The 11,684-nt window shown below is 38.0% G+C and overlaps 1 protein-coding gene across 1 annotated transcript; it reads left to right on the top strand.

The window, feature by feature from the left end:
* Positions 1 to 1,282: 1,282 nt before the first annotated feature.
* On the top strand, positions 1,283 to 10,254 carry LOC104471083 (testosterone 17-beta-dehydrogenase 3-like; the record flags this gene model as incomplete). Its single annotated transcript, XM_010086292.1, has 8 exons — positions 1,283 to 1,514; positions 2,739 to 2,846; positions 3,566 to 3,633; positions 4,766 to 4,801; positions 6,962 to 6,996; positions 8,034 to 8,115; positions 9,732 to 9,797; positions 10,105 to 10,254. Coding segments are annotated over exons 1-8 (777 nt in total), but the record flags the coding sequence as incomplete, so codon positions are not given.
* Between the last annotated feature and the right edge of the window lie 1,430 nt (positions 10,255 to 11,684).

The raw sequence follows: 11,684 nt of genomic DNA on the forward strand, positions 1-11,684 counted from the left end.
CCCCCCCCCCCCCTTTTTTTTGGTCTATTTTCCTGTTATTTCTGAGGAGATACATTTCTCCAAAAGGCTTTTGAAATATAGCCAGAACTTGTGCATTATAATCTATCAGAACTTTTTATATTTCTCTCTCTTCATATTCAAATTTAGCCGTAGTACTTCAGAAGGGTCTCCTCTTTCTACAAAGATCAGTTCTTGTATCACTCGGGCATTCATTTTGCTGCCTCAGGTTTTCAGAAGATCTTCGTAACTCTCTACATAGAAAGGGAGAGTTTCTGGCAGACTACGTGTCCTAACCAACTTCATGCTTCATCCTGATTTATTCTCTTCTTGGTAAATTTCAAAGCGCAGCACATTATCCTATCTGACAAGTAGAATTCCCAAGTGGTCCGATGTCAGAGGTTTGATGTATCCTTCTTAATGATACCTTTTATAACACATTGGATTAAACAACTCCATTCACATTTTTAATTTTACTTAAATTAGTTTCCTCTTCATTTTTAAAAAAGACAATAACCTGCCCTGATGTTTGAAAACCTAGGCTTTTTGCTTCTGGCACGCTTAGGACTTTTTAAAAGAGTTGGAATGGCTTGCGTCTTCAAAGACTGTCATAAATCTTTGTCACAGAGAGGGAGAGATATAAGAAACACTGGAAATTCTTTTTTGGCTCTCTCTTTGCAGAATTGTTATAATTTTCTCAAGAGTTATCCCTGGATAATTCATTTATCAGCATGATAGTTTTATTGTTTTTTAATATATTGTTTTATTCTTAAATGAGACAGAGGAAAGCCATCTGGAGTACTTGTTTGTTGGCTGACAGTGCTGGTTGCAGCAGTACAGTTCTGTACAGACAAGGGGATGCAGAGAAAGACCACATGGTTTGTTTGATCCTCATTTTTATGTTGCTCTAGTTTTGGCTGCCCTTCTGACTGCCCGCAAGAAAGATGGCCACAACACCATTACACTTTTTAAGACCATCTCATTTTGTTTATAGAGCTTTTCAATCAGGTCTCTGTAGGTGTCTGCTCCAGCTGTTCCTCTGTTCTTTCCAACTTGCTGCATTTACACTTGCAACATCCTTTTCTTTATAGTTGTACCATTCCCCCAGCCTGGGACCACAAGGGGGTCATTTGCCCCTAGACTTGCTTTTATACGTTGAAGGTTCAAGAGGTGCTTCATCCCTTTCATGCACACAATTGTGGCTTGGAAAGAGGGCAAGAAAAAGGGCACTCCTTCCTCCTTTCTTCTGTCATGGAGACAGATGTCCTCTAAAATTGCACACACGATGCAGCCCATGCTTCGTATCCGGAGTCAGAGCGTCTGCTGTTTCCTCAGACTGCTTACATTACTTGAGTGGCATAAGGCGGTCAAGACCTGTGGTATATCGAGGGGCAAGGTGGAACAATCAGGAGGGAACAACTTCCTCTCATCCTCCAACACAGGCTCTGTTTTGCTGCAAACTGGCCTGCTGGACCCAAAGCCAGCTTTCTGCCAGCCTTGCTCTCCTGCAGGAGCGGGTGCAAGGCCTCTTCCCAAGTTCTGAATGTACACCAAGGGATGGCACAAGATTTCCAAGTAGAAATCAGCAAGTCTGATTCCTATACAAGGCAATGTTCTCCATCACCTGTATGATAAAATCAGGCTCCAAACAAGCAGAGAAATTTTCCCAAACAGGACCCAAAGCAGACTTTCTGCCATCCACATGCACCTGAAGTTCTGCCACTTGCAGCGTCTGCAATCTGATCATTTATTGACATTTCCAAGCTTCGCCTGTCACTTTTTCAGCAAACTTCATCTGGATTTCAGGTTGCCCATAAAACTTGAAAGCAGGTTTAGTAGCAAGAATTTACAATGTGAACATCTTGTTAGGAGAGACCTTACTGGGCCCCTTTAAGGGAGAACCTTGCCTTTAAAAATGAGTAACTAAGAGCCTCTACCTCTTTTCCTCATGAAACTTCATTGAAAATATGATCAGCAATAAATCAACTGCTGAGAAAAATGGTCATGTACAGCTGGGCTCTACTCCTGCATAGCAATGACACTGGAAAAATCACACACATTTCCCTTTCTCTTCTGTGTAAATTGACCTTGTAAAACTTAAGCTATACCCTCCCTAAAATGCCTTTTAGTCCTGCAAAATCCTGGGGAAGGTTCAGGTTCAGTCTACAGAGGTGCAAATCTCAAAAGAGGAGAGGAATTGTTTGAAAACAATGCAGAAAATACTGCATCACATCCAGCCCTCTTCTGCACTCCTCCTATGTGAAAAGATGAGCTCTGCATGTTAAAATGATCATCTTATACATGAAAACACTTCTAAACCATTCTACAAAATTGTGCTTATGTAGAGGATCTGGCACCCACATTCACTTGTCTAATGTATGCTGACAGTGTTCGTTTAGAAATTTTATGATAACCAGGGGAAGAAGTCCTGTGTTGTTTATTTCTGAGTTTTTTTTCCTTACTGAGGAAGCAAATGGTGTTTAGATTTTGTGAGGGAACTTCCATTGATTTCATGGCATAAATTCATCCTATATTTGCCAGGCCATTTCCCTGCAAACAACTGAGTACAGTGAAAGTGTTTTGCTTGTGTTGTAATATTTCTTAAAGAAAGTTGAAACAATTTCTTATTGTACAGCGGGCATTACTAAATGAGACATGATCTTTTCTCTCATTGCTTAATTACAACTCTCCCTCTCTCTGGGTAGATGCAAAGGGTTTTCTATTTTTTTTCTTAATTACAGAGCAGGCCACAGGTCAAAAGGTGAAGGTTATACAAGCCGATTTCACTAAAAATTCAGTATACGAGAACATTGAAAAAAATCTGCAAGGCTTGGATATTGGTGTTCTGGGTGAGTCATTAAGGTCTGTTAGTTGAAGAGTATTTTATGGCTGCAGTGTATTAAACAGAGAATTGTATAAATTATATGTCATAACAACTTGTTAGCCAATGCTTAAAACCAAGCATACAGCTGCCTAATGCATTGGTGCATTACTTATCATTAACAGGTTTTAAAAGTGAATTAAGGTTCTCCAAAAGCTTCCTGTTTCTCTGTACAGTGGCTTCTTTACTGTGAAACCTTTTCTGACACTTTATAAGCACCATCCAGCTTGCCTTCTTCCTTATTATTGACTCAAGGAATTAATTTTCACTATTGGTTGCTTTACAGCAATTCTCATATTCAGTCTCAAATGAGCTTGTGGCTGACACTAATTGGTATGATCCCTGCAGCAACAATGAAAATGTGTTTTGGGGGGAAGTTATGTTTATTGGGGTTTTTTTTGGTAAAGAAAACCATCCTTTTAGTAGTGAAACAAATGAAACAACAGCAACAAAACACAAACAAACAAATAAAACCCCAAACTGCAGCAACAGACTTTTTCGGTTCCCTGAAGTCAGTACTGATCAGTACCAATGACTTCAGTGAGAACAAGGCTCGATGCTAAGTAGCATTGCTTTTCACGTACAGCCCAAAAGCTTTTGGGTCTCAAGGAGAGGCCATTTGTTTAACTAGCTGAACTCTGCACTTTGTCTAGATTTTCTTCTTATCGCTGTATTTCCTTTGTTTAGTTAACAATGTTGGAATGCTTCATAATCCTCTTCCATGCCGTTTCCTTAATGGACCAGACATAGATGAGGTAGGATTTCTTTGTGGGTTTCTACTTACAATATAACAATGAGGAACTGTAATTCCATTTAACAAGGGACTGATTCTGCCCCTGCTACAATCAGCACGTATTTAACTGTTCAGCTGAGTGGGAAAAGAACTGGGCCTGAAGGTGCATATTTTGTTTGTTTTTAATGCTCAGAAGAGCTTGCAAGAGAAGAAGAATGGCACATTTCAGCTAAATTGCAGCAAGCACCCAGCAATAGAGGGTAAAGCACAGCTGGCGTGGTTGTAGTAGGGATCAGCAGCCCCTCTGTCTCACTGCTCACATGTAATGTAATCAAGTCCAGCCTGGTCACAGCCACAACTGAAGCGTTGGGTTCTTGTTAGTATTATTAAAACTCACTTTCTTTGGAATGCCATTGCTTAAGTATGTGAAAAAATGAAAAAAAAAACAAAACACCTCATTTAAACACAGTTTACTTTTTTGCGGGAGTTAATTCACACATGTTCAATAGTTTGACAGGATTAAGAATATGATCAAGTTTTTCATTGCCTTATTGTTATTTACCTCTATACTATTAGCCATGAAGAAAACAGAATTTCTAAGTGTTTTTCTTGTTAGCACCTGTCTCAGGATCTATTCAGTCTATATATCATCATCTATCACAAATCAGAGATGCCCAAACAGGCTGTTTCCCTCAAAGCTGCAGCTGTATGATGGCACCTCTGCTGCTGCTACAACTTGGGTTTGCTTGCTGGTGTTGGGAGGGTATCTCTACAAGGCAGTGCTTTCGTTGCACAGTCTACCTCTGTCACTGAGAGCCACTCAGTCTCAGCCTGCCACCTCTGCTGTCTGTATGCATCCAGCTTGGTTTTGTCATGTGCAGTGACATGGCTGAGCAAAACGGAGGACTCAGAGTCAAAGGGGTGCAAAGCAGATTTGGACACCATGTTTAAAAGAAAATAAATCACTGCTCACCTGCCTTTGAGTATCCCACATCATAGGCACAGTCAGTGGCAATCAGAGGCAAGCGAAGCAGCTCTAAAAGCATCTGCCTTGCCAGAGGGCTTTTCAGTTGCGATTGCTGGCTTTGTTACCTAGATAAGGTACAAACTCTCAGAAGTTAACTGTGAACTTACTGTTTTCTTGCTTCTTGCAGAACCTAGTCCACTGCAACATTATTTCTGTTACAAAGGTATGTGACACACTCAAATCTATGTTGCATCTGTATTTTTTTGGGAAGAAATTAGTCACACACAAGAGTGACCAACTAGCTTTCCTATGTATTTTCATTTAATTTATCTGCAGATAGTAATTTTGAGCAGCAATATCATCATTATTTTAAGGACCCCATCTGTTTTTACTGCCTATGAAATATTTTGATCAGAACTGACTAGAAACGTTTTAACACAGTTGCTTGGTTGAGACACATCATTACACTGCAGCTGAAAGATTTTGCAAAAATGTGTTTGTTTCAGTAAACAGGGAGATTTGTTTCAGAATCAAAATCTTCAAGACAGGAAGATCTGCAGTTTGACTTTTTGTACTATACTTGAAATTTTAGACACAATTCTGTTCTGCAAAAATACTTTTTGTATCAGTGCAGGACTGAAACTTAGGGAGCTGACTCCCTATTCTGTATTGTTGCCTCTTTGTTCTAGTTTTGGTTGGCTACTTCCCTTACAAGAACAGTTAGTATCTCGGGCTTTCCACTTCTGATTAAGACTTGCATTGCTCTGCTGTTTGCAAGCAGCATGTTAACGTGAACAAGACCAGAACAAGAGCTTTGTAGTTCATCTCAACCTTGGCTAATATCTTTCTAAACATGACAGGAAAATTATCAACATATGTTAGTCTTTCTATGGCTAGAAAACTTTACATCCCAAATTTGTACTGCTGCTTAATGACTTCAGGTAATAAATCATGTAATATCAGTCAATTGAAACAAATTCTTGCATAAAATAGTTTGGTCAACTTTCTGCTCCTGGGTTTTATTCTATTTATATATCAAAAGCACAGAAATATCTGCCGTATCTGAATGCTATACATATATGCCTCACATAAACAGGCGAACATTTGTACCCTCTCAGTCTGGATACAAAAGGGTTCTCCCTTTACCATTTCCCATGCACACATACCTCAGAATCAACCTCTTCTGCTTCATCAGGGCCTGGGGATTCCTTTTCCCCACTGCTGCAACAACATCCTTTTCAGTCTTTCACGAACATTCACTTTCCTCCAAAATACAAAGAAGAAATCATGCTCCTGACCAGCATTCCTCATGTTAGGTCCAAATCATCTTTAAATCTGTTTGGTTTTTTTTCCCCTGCTCTCTGCCTTGATTTGTGATAGGATCTTGCTCACCACTTCCTGCAGTGGGATGCCCGAGCTCCAGGTATTCCTGGCTCCCACAGATGTCACTGGAATTTCAGCACTGCAAAAGCAGGACCTTTTACCATGTTTTCCACTGTACTTGGAACTTCCCCTTCACCAAAGGTGATGTGACCCACCTGCATTGTCATCCTTTCTGAAGACGAAGCTTGTGAACCCCACCCTACTCCTACTATCCTGTTTTGCACAATGACACTACTAAAAAAATAGGGAATTAACAGGGATTTAATTGATCTGCATCATTCATTTGCACTGCTTTTCATTACTGCCCTCAACAAGTTAGGTCCCACTCTTGTTCTAAGAAGATTCATACATGGTGTCATGGTGTCAATACATAGTATTGACTATTTAGTCAATACTATGAATATGAATTCCCTAGGGACTTGGGCTTACTATCAATAATACTCTTCAAATACAACAAACAGGAGCAGATTTCTTACCTAAAAATGGATTTAATTTAATGTAAAAATCATAAGCATGATTAAGTCTATTGTTAAAATACAAATGGATGATTAAATAATTAGCATCATAATGATCCTAAATCTCTTTTTGGTAACAGAAGAAAATTTGTCTTTTCATGATTTTTTGCTGTTTCTGGTCCAGGTAGAGCCCGAAGCAAAATGCAAAAACACTGTGAAACTGACTTTCTCCTTACAGTAGTGATTCAGTATTGAAGAATGATGAAATTCAGATACTACTGAAAAACTTTGGATAAGCATAAGACCTGCACTGCTTAGAAGACTAACATATGGAATTTTTTGACAATTCTGATGATTTATAGGCCATTAGGATTTCTAAAATGTTTTCCAAAACTTTCAGTGTGCCACATTTTAGCCATCTGAACCATACACATATGGATGGGGCTTGAACAAGTGGAAAATCTTGTGAATAAAACAATATCAGCTGAAAAATGCAATCAGAAAGAGGGAGAATGGATATAATTCTTAACATACTTGTCTTACAGATGACAAAAATTATTTTGCAGCAAATGGAACTAAGGTATAAATATTTTTTTTCCTAGAACTTTCGATAGCTTTTAGCTGCTACCTCCAGGTTATTCAGTGGTAGCTATGTTTTATCATTATTAACTTCTCCACTTTACAATATGTCAATCAGTAAGGTTTCTTCTGTTGCTGTTAGTATTGTGTGAATGAATGATAAGAACTGCCACAAATTGTCAGTCAACTGTAGAAAAAGATAGAAAATATAAAATATAGGTCTGTGTCCAGTAAAAGCATGCAAGTGTTGCAGAAATAAAATGACATGTGAGGGGTCTAATCAGGCAAGAAACACCATTTGAATATATTGTCGTATTCTTCTAAGAATAGTAGCTGTGCTTGGAATAATGCTTTTCAAGCTCTGGAAGTACCTGTAGTACATCAGAGAGTATAATTCAGCTAGGCAATTAAGGATCCCTTTTCTCCTTTTAATTCAATGTGTGTTTTAGACATGAGGGTCCTTAAACCAGAAGTTAAGGTCTTCAGATGGAGTTTGTAGAAAACATCGCTAACTACTGCATTTTAGAGGCTAGTGCATGCTTTTTGTTTCATCAACAAAATAAACTCTTACTGTTTAATTGTTTCGGTTTGTTTTTTCCTTGGTTGTTGCTGAATTAATTGTTTTTAGTGATTTGTGCAGGCAGTTGTGAATAGGGAAGCTAAAACAACAGAGGCATGGAGGAGGAAAAAGAATGTGCTGGCTAATGAGCAAAGGGGACCTACCAATTACTTAGAAGCATAAAATCCTTCCTCTGATGGCATTTTTTTGCTCTGTTAGATGTACAATAGCATGTACAATGTTCCCATGGTTCTGATTGCGCTAGGCATTTAAATTTCACTTAGGACATTATTCCTAGCTGTTTTAGACTTAATTGCACCTAGGTAAACCATAAAAATTGTGTCTTTTGAAGGTGTAGTCTACAGTATAATAGGAGAGCTATGCTTTCTGGGGGGAAAAAGTTTTTTTCCACTTGTGCAGGCTTTTGCTGTAATACTGGCAAATGTAAACTGAATGTAACTGTTTAAATTAAATTTCAGACAGAAAGGTCTTATTCTGAATCTGTCCTCTGCTCTGGGTACTTTCCCTTGTCCATTATACACAATGTACTCAGCTTCTAAGGTAAGCCTTTTACATTGCTTTATAAAGAAATCCACATCAAGTGTTTACCAAAGCATTTTTATCAACAGGGCCAGGTTTTCAGAAATGTGTTGCTCCATTGAAATAATGAAGTAAGGTAAATCAGCAGTAGCTGAGAATTAAGAATCAGTTAAGTTTTATAAATGAAACATAGCTGAAGGTATGTCTGATCACTGGAACATTTTTGCCTGTGATTATATAATATTATACCAGTGTTCACAATTCATTGTTGTTCTGGAAAGTGATGACTTTTAGCAGGCTGGCTTAGTTTACTCAAAGCTGTAGATGCACAAAAGTGCTAGATTTTGCTTATGGAACCACACATAAAATTATTGGTAGGTGGGTGGTGAGTTGCCTGACCTCATAGTTTTCACTTTGAAATTTTGCTCTGAATTAAAACCTCAGAGCTTATAAAAATAAGGAATTAATGATATTTACTGAAACTCCAGAAGCAACTTGCTCAGCTCAAGTTTGCTTAAAATGAAAAATTCTATCAATATTTGCTTGAACATAGCTAAAGTTGAGCTTGGTAAGAAAAGCTAGTTATTCTTGATAAGAAAGTCTATTTTTCCTTTTTATCTTTTTAATATATGTTTCTCATTACTCAAAACCTGAACTACATTCAAAGCAGAAAATTTTATTTCCTTAAAAAAGTTTAGTTAACATAATTTCAAAGTGTTATGGTACATTGGTGGTATTATTTTGACTTTTTTCATTCTTGGGAATCTTTTACCTTTGTTTCTTTTTAAATGGACTAGGTTTTGCAATGCCCTGAAGAGGAAACTATTTTACTTGCCTACATATTGATGTTTCATGCAATATCACAACACTATGGGTGTTTAAATTCTAAGACCTGTCAAACAATAGCTTTAAAACACTGTCATTTTTTCTCCTTAGTAGGACTTTTACGTTTCTAATTACAAAGGAGTGATCCAATGTTGTCAAATTTCTGAATATTTCTCAAGGATCTAACTGCTAAAATCAGCCTTAAAAGAAACCCAGCTTTTACACTAAGAAGTTAGTATATGTGTACTCTTCACGGTGTAGAGAAAAACTTAGAAAGATAAACCTTAAAGGCTGAAGCTACAAAACCCTGCAAATTCCCAAATACATGACTTTGAAGATCATATTTGTAGGCTATGCTAATAGATATTCACTGAAGGCATGAGCTGTATTTTGCTTCTGTTTTTGTTGCAAGAGAAACAACAGTGTAAGCCTTGAACCGAGAGGGCAGGTGTCAGCCAGAATGAAACAATAGCTAGAATAAATGTAGGTAGTTATATCTCTGCATTTTCATAAATGTGACAAAGCTTTCAGTCCAGTCTGCGGCAGTACTTGTTTCATGTCTGGCTTGGGCCAGTGCCATGCTTCATCTTTTCTGGTGCAAATAGTCAAGCTTGTCATTGCTCAAGTGCACCAGCAGAAACTGTGTCTTGAAAAGTTTGTTTCTATGTTTTTCACCACTGCACTGTGTCTCAGGTTGTATGATCCTTGGCCATTTTTAATAAGGACCTGTTTGCACATATTTGTTAGCGTATGTGAAATGTGTGATGTTATTTTGAAATGTGTAATGTTATTTTGTTTCATTTTTTTTCTAGACTTTTGTGAGGACTTTCTCAAAAGCACTACAAGCAGAGTATAAGGCAAAGGGAATTATCATACAGGTGATGCTATATCTTGCCATATGTGCCTTCATTTCCACAAATTCTTCAAGAATATCTGATATGCCTAAATCTCTATAGTGTAGCCACCCTTGGTGAAGTGCTGGGTGACCCTGTCAAAGTTTTGTCTCCTCCCTCCGTGCAGCTTTTTTCCTTATTCCACCATAGTACCATTACTTGTTCCACATAGTGCCTTAGTCCATTGCAAATATCTGTTATAATTTGTCAGATGCTGTGGGATTCTGCAGAGTGAATGGCCTTATGTAAATTTTAGATGACGTTGCACTGTTACGATGTTTTCTCATTTTAGGTAGTGGCTCCTTATGGTGTCTCAACTCCAATGACAATGTACCAAAAACCCGGTCTTGTTACTAAGACGGCGGAAGAGTTTGTTAGTGAATCACTGGATTATGTCACCTTTGGAGATGAGATTTTTGGATGTTTAGCCCATGAAATACTGGTAATTGAATTTGATAGCGTGTGAATGCATCCCAAAGGCTGAACCAAGGCTGTCTGGGCTCAGCAGTTTCCTTTGACTGATTTCAGAGATCTTAAGGTTGGACATCAAATGAGAAATGTGAATAGGTTGTTAAGGCTAATATGACACCAGTAAACTATGAAGGGAGGAATACATGTAGACTGATATCTGGTTTGTCTTTTTTTTCTAGCTGCCTGTTTCATGACCCTATTAGGAATATTTCTGAGACCCCTACTCCTTTACAGAAATTGGCCAGCAGATCCGAAAATGGGGAAGGACAGAAAAACAGGCTGAGCTATCACATAAACATAATTTCCTTAGGATACCAAGCTAACAAAATAGAGTAAATATTTATATATGGCAGCTGTTAAAGATGAGTATTAAATTAAAGTATAGAATGAGAACAGGTTTGCTGAAAACTGAGAGGAATTAACATTTCCCTCTAAGAGAAACGTACATACTGAAAGTATAAAGTAAAAGCATTTACATTTACTGTTTTCTATGAATTTCTGAACACTCAGTTAATTTCTTTCAAGAGATTTCTATAACCCTTTGCCTTTGTATTGTTTTTGCTTGATCATTCTGAAGGCGTGTGTCCTGCAGTTTGTCCCTTTATGGGTATTCCACAGCGACAGACTTCAAGAAGCAGTCCTGCATGGATTTACCGGTTATCTGAAGAAGAGGTGGAGGAACCCCTAACAGGGTCATTTTTTTTTCGGAAGACCTGCGACGGGAAGCCCAGCAGGATGCAATTTTACTGTGTGTCTGTGTGTGTAAATGCAGAAGGAATCAAATCAGTTTGAGCTATATCTCCGTACAAATCACCTATCAAGTGATAAGTGATTAATGAGTCTATTAAGTAAATTAATTCCTGACCCTTTTCAAAGACAATAAAATTTGCTAGAGCTGTTCCACTGACTTCTGTAGGTCTTAAATCGGTTCTAAGAAATTTATGTTACTATATTAACATGAGCTTGGAAGCCACAAGTATTTACACTTCTTTGATGTTCCCAAATAAAAAAAATATTTTGCTTTATTTCCAAACATGTTCACAGTGTATTTTGATGCTTTCAGTGAGTGGTTGGTGTCTTCAGTTTCTTCTGAAATGTCAAGGAAATTTGCAAGAAGAAAAAAAGAAAGCTTTCAGAGTGTAAAGTATACACTGGACCTTTGAAAGTCTGCAACCGTAAAAAATTTATTTCTGTCCAGAGCCTGTTAGTCACTTTGTCCTCTGCAGTATCTGATATGGGCTGGAGGAGACAGGAGCATAGGCAAAAGGTATGCAGTAATCCTACATTCCTGGATGAATCCACAAGGCAAACCTTTTAGTTGTAGATACCTATGAAGATCATACTGAGTGCTACTGAAAGGCATGCCAAGGCCAATGCAATCATCAGGCACAGTCAGCATGG

The sequence above is a fragment of the Pterocles gutturalis genome, unplaced genomic scaffold (genome assembly GCF_000699245.1).
Source record: "Pterocles gutturalis isolate BGI_N339 unplaced genomic scaffold, ASM69924v1 C12365255, whole genome shotgun sequence".
Classification (NCBI taxonomy): domain Eukaryota; kingdom Metazoa; phylum Chordata; class Aves; order Pterocliformes; family Pteroclidae; genus Pterocles; species Pterocles gutturalis.